At 35.5% G+C, this 17,830-nt stretch overlaps 1 protein-coding gene across 6 annotated transcripts in view; it reads left to right on the top strand.

The window, feature by feature from the left end:
• Nucleotides 1-17,830, top strand: part of TANC2 (tetratricopeptide repeat, ankyrin repeat and coiled-coil containing 2) — a 343,732-nt gene that overhangs the window by 302,348 nt on the left and 23,554 nt on the right. For all 6 annotated transcript variants that reach the window (XM_087917322.1, XM_087917326.1, XM_087917324.1 and 3 more), the window contains 4 exons: nt 5,644-5,767; nt 9,445-9,620; nt 11,446-11,578; nt 15,433-15,524. In XM_087917322.1, coding sequence (XP_087773448.1) covers nt 5,644-5,767; nt 9,445-9,620; nt 11,446-11,578; nt 15,433-15,524 — 525 coding nt within the window. The remainder of the gene's footprint in view (nt 1-5,643; nt 5,768-9,444; nt 9,621-11,445; nt 11,579-15,432; nt 15,525-17,830) is intronic.

The following is a 17,830-nucleotide window of genomic DNA, read 5'->3' as shown; positions in this document are numbered from 1 at the left end:
CGGCCTTCTTAAATGAACAGTACAAAGAAATAAATAAGACAATAGAATGAGAAAGACCAGAGATCTCTTCAATAAAATTGGGAGATATTAAGGGAACCTTCCATGCAAAGCTGGGCATGTCAAAGAATTAAAATGGTAGAGACCTAACAGAAACAGAAGAAGTGGTGGCAAGAATACACAGAAGAACTATACAAGGAAGATCTAAATGTCCCTAATAACCACAATGGATATGATTGCTGACCTCAAGCTAGACATCCTGGAGTGTGAAATTAAGTGGGCCTTGGAAAGCATTTCCAACCACATAGCTAGTATTCCAGCTGAGTTATTTAGAATCCTAAAAGATAATGCTATTAAAGTGCTGCAATCAATATACCCGCAAATTTGGAAAACTGGCTATAGCATTGGAAAAGATCAGTTTATGTTCTAGTCCCAAAGAAAGGCACTGCCAAAGAATGTTCAAATTCCATACAGTTGTGCTCATTTCACATGCTAGCAAGATCATGGTCAAAATCCTACATGCTAGATTGCAGCGGTATGTGAACCAAGAACTACCTAAAGTATAAACTGTGTTTTGAACTGTGTTTTGATTATGGAGACAGCAAAGGAGTTATAGAAAAAATTCTGCCTCATTGCCTAAACTAAAGCCTTTGATTATGTGGATTACAACAAACTGTGGCAAGTTCATAAAGGGATAGGAATACTAGACCATCTTATCTTTCTCCTAAGAAACCTGTATGGGAGTCAAGAAGCAACATTTAAAACAAGATATGGAACAACTGATTGATTCAAAATAGAGAAAGGAGCATGACAAGGCTGCATATTGTCCCTTATTTGAGTGTTTATTTAATTAATATGCAAAATACATCATTTGAAATTTGGAGCTGGATGAATCACAAGCAGGAATTAAGATTTCCAGGAGAAATATCAACCACTTTAGATATGTAGATGATACCATTCTAATGGCAGAAAGTGAATAGAAACTAAAGAGGCTCTTGATGATGATGAAAAAAGAGAGTGGATAAGTTGGTCTGAAACTCAACATTAAAATAATTAAGGTCATGGCATCTAGTACCATTACTTCCTGTCAAATAGAATTGGAAGAAATGGGTGGAATGGATGGCAGAAATGGATGGGGAGGCAGCAGAGGCTGGACACATCCCATTTTCATATCCCTCTTCTTCGGTGGCAGCAATAGTGATCAGGTTGTTCGGGGTGGCAGCGGTGGTTAGAGGAGGTGGCATAGGCTGGAAGCTTTCCATTTTTATACCTCACCCACGAGTACTGCTGAACCAGGCCGCCTGGAGTTTGGTGGTACTGCCAATGTTTGGTCCTTTGGGGGGCAGTGGTGGCAGGGGTATATGAAATTGGGACATCCCTGGCTTCTGGTGCCTCACTGCCACCCACTACTCCCACCCACAAAAGACCCGAACATTGCTGTTGCTGCAAACTCCAAATGAACTCCAAATGTCCCAGAGCCTGAACTCCAAATGTCCCAGAGCTTAGCTTGGCGGCAGCAGCAACAAGGAAAGTATGAAAATTGCACCCACTGCTGCCACCCCAAATATGGCAGTGATGGCATATGTGAAAAGAGGGAAGCTCCCAGCCATTGGTCCCGCTGCTCTGCACTCTGCATTCTGCCCACCTGCTCCCCCACCCACCTGGTTCTCCCTCCAGTGGGAAGTCTCTGGCCATCACCATAGCTCTGTGTTCTGCCTACTTGCTCATCCCCCACCCCCGCAACTCTCACTCTGTCTGCCCATAGTGAGTTGTCTCTACAATGAATTGACCATGTTGAGTCACCCTGCAATGACTTGGTAATGGTCAGTTAGCAGAAGTGACTCAGCAGTGGAGAGCCAGCTGCACTGAGCTGGTCACACTGAGATCCTGGTCCTTGGAGTCAGAAAGAGTTGGAGATGACTAAGTAACTGAACAACAAAAATTTATTTCAATAAGTCAGCATTTATATATCCTCACAGTTCTGCGCTATATGTGATCATTGGGACTATTTGACCTTTATGATTGGAAATAGAGAACCCATATAGCTATGGTTGGTGAATTATCTTATGGCATTGGCACACACTGTAGCCCTTGAAAATTCTTATTAAAATGAGGCAGCCAGGAACCTATTTCTGTGAAAGCCAGTATAAGTATAAGTAAAAATTGACTTGCATACATCCCCTATCTAGGCCCTAGTCCACCTCTTCCTGAAAACTACTTTAATTTTGGATTTATTGTCTTCTCATCCCTACCTGGATATAAATTATAAATACTATATTATCTGCATAATGCAGAATGATTAAATATCTTTGGACACATACATATTGGTTGAATGAAGGGACTTTTAAATATTAACATACAAACTAAACAAATGGTATATATACTTATGTGACTTCTTTATTGGTACTAATTTTCTGTTAATAACCTATAAAAATAAACTAACTTTCTGTTAATAAACTGATGAATTGTTGATCCTGTGCATAATTTTAGGCATAAGTTTCAGTATAAAACCTTGATTAAAGAGAGGACACTAGAGTTCATGCTTAGTCCATAAATTTCTTCCAAAGCAAGTCCTTGTTTACTAAATCAAATATTGTGATGAAGTCTGTAAAAGTTGTAAACAGTTGGTTTCCTGTATATTTTTCTACTAGATGACATAAAATGAAGCTGTTATCCGTAATGGAGTGACCAGACCCAAATATAATTTGCTCTTTGGGTAGCAAGTTATTTTCAATTACCAGCATCAAATTTGTATAAAAAGATATTCGGCTATGATGTCAGATAGGTTAATTGGTCTGTAATTTATCTCTGGTCTAAGACTGTAATAAACTGATTGATTGGTCTATCATTTGAAGGATCACCATTATCAACCTTTTTATAAATGATGACTACAGTAGAGAATTCCCAACCAGCTGGAATTTGGCAGGAAATATTTATATGAATAAATAAACCTACAAGTAAGAAAGCCCATCTGTCATTGTGACATTTAAATAATGGAGGTGGGTAGAAGATTTTCTCCTGGAATGATAAATCATTTTGGGGTTCTGGTAATCCACTACAACTTGTGTCAGTGAATAATTGGCTGTAATATTCCTTCCATATGTAGACAGGTATGGAAATCCAAAGAGAACTACATTCCCGTAATATTCTTGTGACTAAGTGTCAGAAAAAGGCTGGTTTTTTGGCTGCTAATTCTTTGTTTACCAGAAAGAGGACAAAATGATGAGGCTTCTTAACACTTGATAATTTTGTTGTACTCTTGTCTAAATGGAAGTATGGTAATGTAATAACATTTGATAGATGGTTTCCTGCTAAACATAGCTATAATTTTTCCTAGTTAAGTCAAATCAGTGAGGGCCCTTTATCTGGGATCTTTTGGGGGATGCCTTTTCAGTTAAGAATTTTCTTAAACCTACATTTTGGTTTTCATACGATGTAAGTACAGATATTATATTTTTGGAAAGTGAAGTTACTATGTTTACCAGAATCGGGATTTGATATTTCATATATTCAGTCAAAGCCCTCACATCCATTCTGGCACATTTTATCCTGGTGGACCTCTAGATCAGGCATCCCCATCCTCTGGGCTATAGCCCACTCTCAACCAGGCCATATGAGTGGTGGGCTGGTGCACACATGCACACAACTGAACTTGTGTGAATAATGAGCCAGGGTGTACATGCACACAGCTCAACCTGTGCAAGTTGCATGAGAACTGGCCTGACACACAGCCTGGTTCACTTCTCCCCCACAACGAGCCTGGTTCCTTTCTTCCCCACAACAAACCTCAAAGGCTGGGGACTGCTGCTCCAGATAATGTAAATCACATGTATAAAATTGATGTGCAGTCTGAGTGCCTGCAGAATTTAATAACAACTGAGTGATGGTCGCTATTATCTCTTATGTAAAAAGTACACAATTGTGTTGTAGAAGCAGAAATTACTTGAAATGAAAGAAATGTATAGAGGAATCAACTGTATTTCCTTCATCTTTGATTCTTCTTTATTATTCCTTCTCATTTGGGAAAAATAATACTTTATGCTACGGCCAAATTTTTTATTTATTAAATTAAAACAAAATTTAAAATATTAAAAGTAGACTTTAAAGCAAAATAACATTCAATAATATTTAAAACAAAATATATTAGCCAACTACTACTGTATGAGAAGAAAAATAACCATAAACAAATATTATCCATATTATTTTTAATAAATATCAAACAATTAATTCACACATAATATTATATTTGATTGCCATTCAATATATTCTGTATGTTAGAACTCTTTTTTAGTTGAAAAAATAATAAAGCAAATTGGCAAATATATATTAGATCAAAGGCCAGAAATATAAGGATATCCCCAAATTAATAAAGCTTTTGAATGTACAATTGCATTTGAAAAAATTACATCAAATCAATATTCATTTTAAATTTCTTTAAAAAAAATGATAATATTAAGTCTTTGCTAACTTGACTTTTTCAAGTTTTTCAACAGTCTACTTTACAAATAAAAATATTAGTTCTGTGATAAGTTAAAACAAGATCAATAAGCTTATTAAATAGTAAGAAAACCTGAAAGAAATAAGAAACATAAATATAGTTTCATAAATCCTTATGTTGAAGTTCCCTCATGTGATTGAAGAAACAATACTAGAAAAACTTATCTACTTGAAACTAGGATACACTGGTTGAAGCAAAATATATTTAAATAAACAAACAAAATAGTAATATTCAGAAACAAGTAAATCAAAATTAATAACATTATTAGTAATATGGGTGACTTAAAAACAATTAGATTTGTATTTATAATCAATGTAAGTTTCCCTTTAATTTTTTTTACATAGAAAGAGAATCAGAAACAAAAAAGTAATCCTTGCTGCGTTGGTAAAATAATTGTTCTTTCAGTGATTGTAATTAAAAGTTTCAATTCCAAATATTAATAAAAGAAAGATGGTAAGATGGTAAGCAGGAAAAAAACTGCCAAAGTAAATATAGAAAGCTACTCAGTATGATAAGCTATCTTCTAAAATGTAGAAGCGTCATAAATCTAAACAAAGGAATTTCAGTGGAGAAGGTTTGGGGAGAGGGAAGGGGTTCAAGAGAATCCAGCCAATAAAAATATATTTAAATTAAACTTAAGATCTTTCTAGAAATCTTTAATCAGCAATAGGCCACAATAATTAAAAATTCATTTAAACATTTACAAACCTCTGGGCTCACCCACTAGGAATAGCCCCCAGAAACGATTTCTTGTCTGCTAGATTCTTGAACAGTTGCTTAGAAAACATCCTTCTACAATTAGAAAGAATCTCAGACTCTGTGCTGTAGATTTTGGTAGCTCCTAGTAACCGCCACCTTGAAATTTATTTTGAATTATTTAGTCTTTCTGTATTTCAGTTAAGAAGCATTTGATATATTTTTGAGTCACAGAGACATAAGGTATCATGTGAGAATGAAGAATAGGATATATCCCATAGATCTTTTTTTGTTACCATTGCCCTGCCTGTGCGTTCCTCCTCCCCCCGCCAAAAAAGTTAATTTTTTTAACGATGAAAAGATCGTCATTCATAGCAGAAGAATTCATGATACTTCTGATGTGATATTTATGTAGATGGTTTGTACCCAGTGCATTCTTTATGTGTTTTCAGATTGTCGATCTCTTGCTCACCCATGGTGCAGATGTTAATATGGCAGATAAACAAGGTCGGACTCCTCTAATGATGGCAGCTTCAGAGGGGCATTTGGGCACTGTGGAGTTCTTATTGGGACAAGGTTAGTGTTGAAAAATTATAAGAATAAGACCAAATATTCCAGAATGCATATGTCTCCTCCCATTTTTATAAATCATTTTGTTCATTCTTTGATTCTGTAACATAGCATTCATGTGCAACAGAATAGTGCTATTTTCAACTGAGGCCAGAAGAGTTTATTTCAAAAGTCAAAACATTTCCGTTGCAATTGGGAATTGCCTTATTTTCAGCCAATGTTTTATGTTTTGGAAATATTTTGGATATTTTTTAAAAACAACTTTTCAGTGATTTATTTTAATTTACAACACATACTTATGTGTTTCACAAAACTCCATCTACCCACTGCATCTACGTAGAAACACTCTCTTATTTTTAATTTTGTAATCTCATACTACTCCAAATGTAGATCACTCTGACTAAATATTGTCACCAGGAGATTAGATTATCAGTAATAATTTGTACCAAAAGTTGAGAACGACTGTGGCTTGTCTGTATTTCTTTTACAAGAAAAGGGATAAAAACACTCTTCATTATTGTACCAGTCTTCAGTGGGATAAAGATCTCTCTATCCATCTCTGATTCTGTCTAATCTATATGGTACCCATCTTAATTAGGTAACTCTAGACAGTTTACCCCAAACAAAACTACCCTATCAAATAGCTGTAAGGTAATACCAATTTTAAAAATAGCTGAAGCACCTCATGGAAGTGGTTACAGATTTTAAAAAAAGGAACATACATCACTCTAACAATATGTCCCCTTGAGAAAAAAGCCTATTTCTTCAAAGTCTTTCAGAAGCCCAAGATTTCTAGATCTCAGAGGGGAGGCTGTTATATATGGTAGGTCCAATGATATAGAAGGCCCACTCCCTGGATATAAGTGGTTTTATTTCATATAGTGGACCTGGAGTATGTTTGCTCTGCAAATTCTGATATAGAAAATGTAGAGCTTAGTATGGTGTAGTTAAGGATGAGTTTAGAGCCAGGTTATCTTTCTATTCTCTTGCAGTATTTTTCTGAGGTATCTGATAAGTTTGATAGATAAAATAATAGGATTTTACGGGTATCAGGCAGAGGAAGGAAGAATGTTGAAAGATAAATTGGTAACCACAGAAATATGGGGAGATCATATGTGCTGCTCCCCACACCATATTCTAGTCTGCTTATTTCCTCAAATCTTAGGTGTTTGAATAATTTAACTGATAGATGTCTAGGGGACATATACTAGCCATTCTTTTAGGAATAGTCCAAGATTCCATGACAAACATGAGGTTCTCCCAAATAATGTCCATTCCCATTCATATAGAGGATAGATACTTGGCTTGATTTGTTTTTTGTTTTTTTTGCTCAGGACAGGAGGATAGTAATCTATGGAGATGGCAGTATATAGTTCTTTTAAAATGGACAAATAAATGGATGCCTAGGCAAGGACAACAACTAATGCAATCCCCAGCCTTATGCCCAAACTTGAATTCTGATTGAAAATATAATTCATTTCTTCTAGTATGCTCTGTAACTGACCAGTAAGCATAGTCCAAATAACTGCAGAAAATAAAGTAGATGACCTTAATGTAGAGTGGGAGGATCTATTACTAAAGTGTCAAGGAAATAAACATCATTTAAACCTAGATGAGGAGAAACTGTATGAAAACATCTTAGACAAATACACTCTGAATTCATTCTAATATTTATAAGAAAAAGGGAGGAGAAAGAGAAGCACATTCTAACTTGCAACATTCTGGAATTATAGTTGTTCTTAAAGAAGTAGTTTTAGGCACATATGCCATCTGTTTCTTGTCTACAAAAGAGACAGCAATCATTTCCAAGAATAGTTGAATTCTGGGAGGGCTTCTTTTAAATGTGTAGGAAATGTCCTTTCTTAAAGCAGAGCGTTGATAATCACCTAGAACCAGCCCATCATATATGCATACACATACACTCCTTCTCCCCCACTAACAAACAGGACAAATACTGTTTGAATCCAAGCCACAAGTAGCTGAAGAATACCAGAGACAACCCTGCTTCCTTGGTGTACACATGCAAAAATGAATTCCGGGTAATACATCACAATGCTGTTTCAGCCATTACATGGAATCCATTTCCTCCAAGAGTCAAAAGACTGGTGAATCTGAGTTACTTTTACCAGCAAAGAACTGTATCAACAGAAGCTTTGCATGATCTCTCCTTATAAGGGATGCTTGCTGGCTTAAACAAGACCATTGAACAGCACTCCATTGATGCACTAAGAGAGGAAAATTGTGCTAAATCTGTTTTATTGCCATGACATAGGCTTAGATTTGAATTTGCCCTATTTCCACTTCTCATGTTTCTACGCCAGCATTCTAGGTCTTGCTTTTGTTGTTTCAACTATCTAAAGTCTGCAATAAGCAAAGCAGCCATTCAAATCAGTATATAGAGGGAAGGCATCCATAAACAATTTCCTATAACCTCAAGTTATTTAGAAAATACAATTATGTATACTGTAAAATCACTGAGAGTCTCCCCAGGCATTTTCAGAATTGATGTGAATTCATAAGTCACCTGAGATAGACCTTGTAATCTGTCAGTTTACCTCACAAAGATCATGAGCAGCAGTCAAGCTCATCAGCCTTGAGTCATTTCAATTAAGTGACCCTATATATTAAATAAACTATTATTACCAGAATTTGGAAATTATATAATCATGGCACAGGGCTAGTTATAATGTTGTCCAAATCTAGATGATAATACATTAGCTCCAAAGCACTGATAAGGTCTGGGTATAATCATTTAAGTGTGTCTTGCCTGGAGTTTTCTGGAACAAACCCATATAATTATGGTGGCCATGAAATCTTTAGGTCTTCTCAATTCACTCTCTTAAGCATGAAGGTTGAAGTCATCAATGCCAACAAGAGGGACATTTCATCACACAATGGGTAACCGATTAAGCAACCTGGGCAGAGATGCTTTTAGACAACAAGGAAGTCAATAGATGAATTGGATCCCAGATTTCTGCCTCTGCTCTGGTAATCTCATAAGTAGGCAAAGTAAATATTCAATTATACATATGTCAAGATTTTCTTGTGGAGAACAATTTGACATTACATGTTGGAAAGGAGAGTTGGCAAGATTTGGGATGCAAGAAAAAACTGGTGAACCATAATGGATTATGCAACTTTGGCTGCTGAGTTGCCCAATTGACACTCATCCAGAGGGGGGGTGGAATTATTGTTTGTGGGACAATATGTTTTAGATCTCATTTTTGATCTCTTGTTCTCTATGTTTTGTTAAATTGTTATATTCTTCTCTTTTACACATCAAGCCCATTTTGGTTTAATGCAAGAACGATTTAACTGAGATGCTTCTGGAGAATTTATGATAGGAGAAATAATCAACAGATACCTTTTTCTCATTCTTAAGGAATGAGCAAAAATGCAGAAGAATATTACAAGAATTTTGTTCCAATATAGAGTGAAACCATTTTCTGACCAAAAAATATTCTACAAGCTACTTCAGGGGCAACAAGCTATTTGGTAACATTTTTTTCTCTCGACAGTATCTATCAAACTAATATAAGTAGTATTTCTTATAAATGAGATATATACAGTATATTCCTAAATGATTATAAGACCAAATCTTTATGAAAGATTGGTATAAGAATGAGGCGTAAATCATTTTACTTTGCGTAAGCATTTAAGCAGCTTTGCTTTTTTTCCTCCAGGCTCCTCAATTTCCTTAATGGACAAAGAAGGACTAACAGCTCTTAGCTGGGCTTGCCTAAAAGGCCATCTTTCAGTAGTGCGGGCTTTGGTAGAGAGTGGAGCTGCTACAGACCACGCTGACAAAAATGGGCGTACTCCATTGGATTTAGCAGCTTTTTATGGAGATGCAGAGGTGGTAAGTTATGATTATTTTTGTTGTTTATTTGTTTATTTATTATTCTGTAAGAGATTATAAGTCATTTCTTTATCATAGCCATTGATTCGTATGGCACATAGACAATGCAGAAGATTGGTGTCCACTTTCCCTCAAATAATCTCAATTTGCAGTAAAATAAACTGAAACTAGCAAGTAAATGGCATGTACCATTCTTCACTTCATATTCATAGTTTGGAAAAAATGGACTATGTGATCCAATATTTTCAACTGCATCTTATAAAATGTAAAGGGAATTGAAACTTATGCCACCTTTGTCAATCTTTCATATTTAATTTAATATGTAGTTAATTGGGTTACTAACTGTCTTCTTAGAGCACAGAAATGGTCAGCAATGAACAGCTTTTATGCCCTTTTGTAAAGTCTGGCTATAACTTAAGATCACAATTTGCCAAAAGTGAACTTAAGCAGAGGCTTTGAAGAACAAAATCTAACTTTAATTGATCAATAAGGTTAGGGTAAAACCTATCCTCACATATACACAAGATAGATAGGAGAGGAAGGCTACAAAGCATATGGAGAAATTAAAGTCTTCTTATACCTTTAAGATTCTTTGAAGTTGAGTAACTGCATTGTAAAACTTTCTAACTTAGATTTACATCTTTCCTGCAAAAGACAAATCCCTCTTCGGCAATGTTTATCTTTCATTATCTCTTCTCCCATTGTCCCCCTAATTGATCACAATTGACCACTTGAGGAGGCTATTAACAGCATACTTCAAAGGTGTGGATTCCTCCAAATGGAGGTAGTTACATTTCCAGAGAGGTATGTTTCATTCCCAGGGGGTGATGCCGGGGAGAAATGTATCAATCCAGGAAAACAGATGGATTCAGATTGATTTAGATGGGACAATCATGTGTCTTAATAGGTGAGGGATGTAACTGATTGCAGGCAAGTGTTTATAATTGTTTTACAACAAGTGAAAGGTTGAGGAAATATTTTTTACAACGGCAAGATGAGAAACGCCTATAGAGAATCTCTCTACTTAATGCTATAATATATTCTCTTTATTTATTATTACTATTCCCTTCACTTTAAATGTTAACTTGAGGACTGGATTGGAGGGCTAGAGAACAGGAACCACCATGAAGTTACATTGTTAGTAATAAGCCTCAATGACTCCTACAATATTTCAAGTATATTGTAAATCCCATCTTTCCCAGTATATTGTAAATCCCAGTGCCATTTGAGATTTTTGTACAATAGGTTGTCCAGTCTGACAAACTGGTCTGGCTTGTAATATTCCTCCAATTGATATCAAAAGAGATATTAATCCTAATGATGTACTTAAACCTATATTTAGAAATATAGCTTACAATAAAAAATGATAAAAATAACATATATAAAAAAAACCCTAAAGCCAAGGCACCTCACGTTGTCCTGAACCATACATACAGTGACTTCTATGTGACGCACCACTAAAAACCTAGCCTTAATGTCTGTGGGAAAAGCCAGTTTTTTCAGCTTTCCAGAAAGTCAACAAGATCGGGGCCATCTGGATATCTGGGGGAAGTGTTTCACCAGGCAGGCACCATTACAGAAAAGGCATGTTTCTTGGATTCTGCAAGACATTAATGTTTTACAGATAAGACCAGGAGCACATCCATCCTAATGGATCTGATAGGATGGGCAGAAACAGCTATCAATAAGCAGTCCAAAATCTGTCTTTATATTATGTAGGGCTTTAAAGAATATAACCAGCATTCTATGAATCTGAAAGCTCAGCTTAATCACATAATAACATTGTTTCTGGATGATGCTGACTCAGTTGTTTGTTTATTTATAGGTTCAATTTCTGGTGGATCATGGTGCCATGATTGAGCATGTGGATTACAGTGGGATGCGCCCCCTCGATAGGGCAGTGGGCTGCCGCAATACTTCTGTTGTAGTTACTCTCTTGAAGAAAGGAGCCAAGATAGGTAGGAAGGAAACAAAGGGAATAAGCTACCTTTCATACCTTTCTTGAATATGAAAACACAGTATATTCCTGTGATATAGGCATAGCCAGTTTCAATATGCAGATGCTCAGCATTTCCATATGTGATTATTGCAGTAGTGAATTCATTATTTAGCTCTTACAAACTAAAGAATGCAATTCATAATGAGGTCCTTGTCTAAAAATGAAAACCTAAACAGCTGTGTTATGCTGGTATGCTGCCTACCAAACTTTGTAGGTGTTTCTAGATTTGAGCATTAGCTGCATATGCCTTTGACTCTCTTAATTCTTGCATCACAAAATTTGCTGCTGCTTTGCTGCCTGCCTCTCACTGCTGCTTTTTCCTTTTTTTTAAATTCACCTTCATTCATTTTTTCTCCCTCTCCCACAACTTTGTGTTTTCCTCCTATCTTCCTCCCCCCCCTCCACATCCCCCAAAGGCTGTCAGACGCTACCAAGTCGTCCAAGAGGTACATTTCACAGTTGTCATCGTCAAACTTGGTGGTCTAACAGCTCTGCCTTTTCTCTTCTACAGTTTTGCCTGCCTGTGTTCCATTCCCCACTCTTTATTTTTTCTTAACTTCAAATAATTATTTTTTCTTACTGCTGCAGAGAATAACTTGAATGCAAGACTAAATTCACTTACAAAATGCTGCAAAATATGTAAAACTCTCCAAATTTGTTTTCATTGAATCTTCTGAAATGCTTTTCTACAATGATAAGAACTTCAGAAGCTGATAATTTACTGAGTGAAAAACTCATTCTGAAATGATTTCTTTGTTTATTGTTTTTGTTTTTGAAGACCAACGTAAGACAGTGCAGAACTGGACTTTTGAACTGCATCAGGAGAATGCACTTTTACAGATAAGAATTTAGTTTGAATTGAATTTTTTTCGGAAACACTGAAGTTTTAAAAGCTAAAAGATCACAGATAATCAGAGTTAGAAGGGACCTTATAGATCATCCAGTCTAACCCCCTGCCCAAGCGGGAGACCCTACACCATTTCTGACAAATGGCAGTCTAATCTCTTCTTGAAGGTCTCAAGTGATGGCACTCCCACAGCTTCTGAAGGCAAGCTGTTCTATTGGTTGATTGTTCTTACTGTCAGAAAGTTTCTCCTTATTTCCCGGTTAAATCTCTCCTTGTTCAGTTTCGATCCATTATTCCTTGTCTGGCTTACAGGCACTTTAGAAAATAGCTTGACCCCTTCCTCTCTGTATTTGTGTGTGTGTGTGTGTGTGTGTGTGTGTGTGTGTGTGTGTGTGTGTGTGTATTTGTTCCCCTCAAATATTGGTCCTTCCACTGGTCCTTCTCTTCATCAGACTAGCCAAGCCCAGTTCCTGCAACTGTACTTCATATGCCATAGTCTCCAGTCCCCTAATCATCCTGGTTGTTCTTCTCTGCACTTTTTCTAGAGTCTCAACATCTTTTTTATAATGTGGTGACCAAAACTGGATGCAATCCTCTAGGTGTGGTCTTACTAAGGCTTTATAGAGTGGTATTAGTACCTCACTTGATCTTGATTGTATCCCTCTGTTAATGCAATTTAGGATTGCATTAGCTTTTTTGGCTGCTGCAGCACACTGCTGGCTCATATTTAGCTGGTTGTCCACTAAGACTCCAAGATCCCTCTCACAGTTACTGCTATTGAGCCCGGTTTCACCCAGTCTATATGTGTACTTTTGGTTTTTCTTGCCTAAGTGTAGGACTTTACTTTTCTCTACATTGAATTTCATTTTGTTAGATACGTCCCAGTATTCTGGTCTGTCAAGATCCATCTGGATCTTGAGCCTATCTTCTTGGGTGTTAGCTATTCCTGCCAGCTTAGTATCATCTGCAAATTTGGTAAGTTCCCCTTCTATTCCCGCATCTAAGTCATTAATGAAGATATTGAAGAGTACTGGGCCTAAGACGGAACTTGTGGAACCCCACTGCTTCCCTCCTTCCATGTAGATTTAGACCCATTAAGGACTACTCGTTGAGTACGGTTTGCCAGCCAGTTGCGAGTGGTGGTGCTATCTATTCCACTTTTTTCTAGCTAACTAAGAAGTAGGTTGTGGTTTACTTTGTCGAATGCCTTGCTCAAATCTAAATATATTATGTCCACAGTCTATGGACTACTAATCTGGTCTACTAATTTAGTCACTATGTTGAAGAATGAAATAAGATTGGTTTGGCATGATCTGTTCTTAACAAACCCATGCCGACTGCTAGTTATTACTTTACTTGTTTCTAGATGTTGGCAGATCTCTTTTTTTTATTATCTTTTCCAGTATCTTCCCGGGTATTGATGTTAGGTTGATTGGTCTATAGTTTATTGGATCTGTTTTGTTTTCCTTTTTTGAAGATGGGAACCACATCAGCTCTTTTTCTGTCCTCTGATAGTTCCCTGGTGCTCCAGGATTTTTGAAAGATATGGTGCAGTGGTTCTGAGATGACCTCTGCCAGCTTCTTTAAAACTCTGGGATGTAATCCATCAGGCGCCGGTGATTTGTGTTCATCAAGATCAGACAGGTGTTCTCTTATTATTATTTTTTGCTTATTTTAACTTTTATTTGTGGTCTGTCTTTTACAGTTATATTTTTGGTGGGTTGAACTATAGTTTCTTTTTGCATGAAGACCAATGCAAAGAATGAATTCTGCTTTCTCTCTGTTGCCTGTTACTTCTTTGCCGTCTTCTCTCTTTCGTGGACTGACTGTTTCCTTGATGTTTTTCTTATCATTTATATGTTGGAAGAAACTTTTTTTATTATCTTTGACTTTTATTGCAAGTCTTTGTTTGTTCTGAACCTTTGCTTTCCTGACTTTGTCTTTGCAGATTCTGGCTATCTGCTGATATTCTGTCTTAGTTGTATGTCCTTCTTTCCATTTTTTGTACTTGTCCTTTTTTTTTTTCAATTTGCCAGAGAGATCTTTGTGCAGCCATGCTGGTTTCTTCTTGGATTTTTTGTTTTTCTTTCTCAATGGTATTGTTCTGGTCTGGGCTTCCATGATCGTACTTTTCAGAGTTTCCGAAGATTCTTGAGTTGTTTTCCCCTTTAGGATTTTCATCCATGGAATCTTTCCCAAGTTCTCCCTGAGTTAATTATAATCAGCTCTTTTAAAATCCATGACTCTGATGTCATTGTGTTCTATTGCTTGTGTTTGCATTATGTTGAATTCTAGTATCGGTATGACATGGTCACTTTCACCCAAGGTTCCTGCAGTTTCAACTCCCTCTATCACTATCTCTGTAAGAATTAAGTCCAGTATGGCTGCCCCTCTGGCTCCATCCTCTACCTTTTGGACAACAAAGTTGTCAGCTAAGTTGGTTAGGAACTTATTTGATTTCTCACTTGGTGCAGAATTAGTTTTCCAATTGATATCTGGATAATTGAAGTCCCCTAGATTGTCACATGGTGACACAATATTGACACAGAAAAAAATCAAATATATCTGTATCAGATTTTGCATTGCACATCAATTAATTTATCTACAATGATATAGATATTTAATTTTAATTCTATTTAATATTAGACTTGTTCTTATTCATTTTTCTAGAATGTTTTCTTGGTAATGCCACTAAGTTAATATTCTCTCTTTGGAAATGACCCAAGTATTTATGACTGTTCTAAAATTAATTTAATTATAATACTATAAAGTATATATTTTATTCATTTACATCTACAAAGCCAACTTCTTTGCTGGGACAAAGTTGCTTCTTAAATTGACTGTAACAAGTTGTTCTCTCCATCAGAAATTATCTGCCCAGGATGTTTTCCCATTTTAGCTTTCCTCCACTGCCACCTTTTGCATTGTATGAGTTTTTTACCCATCATGCATCCTGTACACTACAGGTCCAGCAACATGGGCAATGGCCACTTCCAAACCAGACATCATGGTCATCCTGTTGAGCAAGTTGATGGAGGAGGGAGACATGTTTTACAAGGTAAGATGGAAACTGTGTTTTTATATTTAATAATTCAGCTTTTGTGTTAAACAAAGAAATATTTATCATTCTTTGTTTATAGAGCACTGAAAATATATACCAGAAATTTTCTGAAATTTTAATTTATAACATAGGCAGTTATGACAATATTTTGAACTGTTAAATAAACTACAATTCCCTACTTACAAAGCTGAAAAGATAAATTCATAGTCTAAATTTAGAGCAATATATATAAGTTTATGTATGTACGTATGTATTTAAAGCATTTATATAGTTAAACATTCATCATCATCATTTTAGCCATTGTCTATCCTCTGCAGGATGAAGGCCTCTTCCACATGTGTCCAACCCTAAGTTAAACACTACATTTGCAGATTTTATGACCCATACAATTTTCTGTTATTACTGGGACAAAATACATTCTTTGATAAAATCCAAAAGGTCTTTTAATTGTCCATGGTTCCTATGGCTGTTTCTTTGTGATAAATTGCCCAATCTGAGCAAAAGAATTCTCAAATACCTGAAATAGCTCTCTGGGACTAGGTAGTATTCTTTATTCTGAAACTTAATATTAACATATATTTTATGTATGAAAAAATAACATTCAATCCAAGTTGTATATAGTTCAGGATGAAGTTATGCATAGAGATGATAATCTTGATATCTAACCATAATTAAAACATAAAGATTACACTGTGAAAATATGTCTACTAATTTTAATTTATCACTTTTCCTTCTTACACACCATAAACATAATTTAAACAACTATGGCTAAAATTTTCTTGTATTTTTTTCCTTGGGGAAAAATCAGTGCTATAATAATTCATCCTTTTATAATTTTCAGGCTGCATTATTGTACGTACACTGTGTGGACCTGCTTGTAGAAACCTCAGTTAGCCTGGAATGCCACTGTGAGAATCTTATTTGCACTTGTAAAAGAGACCATATTGTATGAATTAGATTTTAGTCTGACTCATTCCCGGTTTGTTTTTATGATGAAGTTTCTGATTTTGTCCTTTAAACTCTGTTAGACTGGACTGTCTCAGTGATTACATCCTCGCAATTGCCTAAGAATGTTGCTCCATTTCTGCAGACTTTATTGCTGCCATCTTATGATTTCTCCTTATGATGAGATGCTTCCTGGTGAGGATTAAGGAAGATATACTTTTCAATTGTGACTTCAAGATTAGAGAACAATGTCCCTTATGGGATAAATTTGCTTCTAAAGTACACCAAATATGTTTTCAATATAGAATTCTTAACGAATTTGCTTCCATTGCTCCTTTTTAAAAATGGTGTTTATTAGATACTTTATTATATTGTTTAAATCTGTAATTTAGTAAATAGTCTTAGAAACCAGATTCTAATCGTAATCATTATTTGAAGCTAGTTGATAAACACTACTTATAAGAAAATCTGATTAGCATTGATCTTTTATTGCCAGCGCAGGTTAAATCTTTAATCATATTTAAAGCTCTTAGGAGAAGAATATAAACCATCATTTACATTAAGAAGAGTGAGACTGAAGTGGCATGAATGACTTTAGGCTGTTATCCTATTGTAATAAAGTTGTGAAAATTAGAATCATTCTATAATTATTTTGTTTTTAGGCCATTTCTCCATAAGTGCCAGTAAACGTCCTCTAAAATCATCCAGCCATTTTGAACAATATAAAATCTATTATCGTATTTTATTTTAGGATTGCTAATTCTTTTTAAAACTGCTTTTATAATGAACGCTCTAATGAATAATGGTTGACACACTTGCCTTTGAATAGAAAAGAACAGAAAATTCTTTTTTAATTACTATTTTTCCCCACAGTTTTCTGCTTTTCACTATGTTTTCTGGAGAAAAATGAAGTCTTGTAGCATACTGTTATAGGGTTTTGCAGTCACCTAAGGTATTAAAGTTTCACCCACAGTTTATTTGGCCATTTGGAAGGTGTGGGTAAAATCCTTCACTTCAGGTGATTGGAAAAATGGTTAAATGATATACTGCTGAACCTCAGTAAAACAAACAAACGAGAGTACAGGGAAAATAAGATTCTCATAGAAAGTTTACAACTCTTATATATTACAACATATTATTTTTCATTTGTTAAAAATATAGGTTTTTTCATGAAAAATATTGTACTATGTTAATTTCTAATGGATTTAATATTGTTATTTTTACATGATTGAATAAAACATTTTCTTGAATGCATCAATTTTAATTTTTAATATGGTGAATATTGATAAATGTAACTCATACAAACAAAAGTTCTTTTGGGCTCCTCTTCTGTAATTTTTAAAATTGGAAGAGTCCAG

The sequence above is a fragment of the Pseudonaja textilis genome, chromosome Z, assembly GCF_049901715.1.
Source record: "Pseudonaja textilis isolate UNSWEBS1 chromosome Z, rPseTex1.2, whole genome shotgun sequence".
Lineage (NCBI taxonomy): Eukaryota > Metazoa > Chordata > Lepidosauria > Squamata > Elapidae > Pseudonaja > Pseudonaja textilis.
The sequence above is the reverse complement of the archived record's forward strand: the minus strand, read 5'-3'. Positions and strand labels throughout refer to the sequence as shown.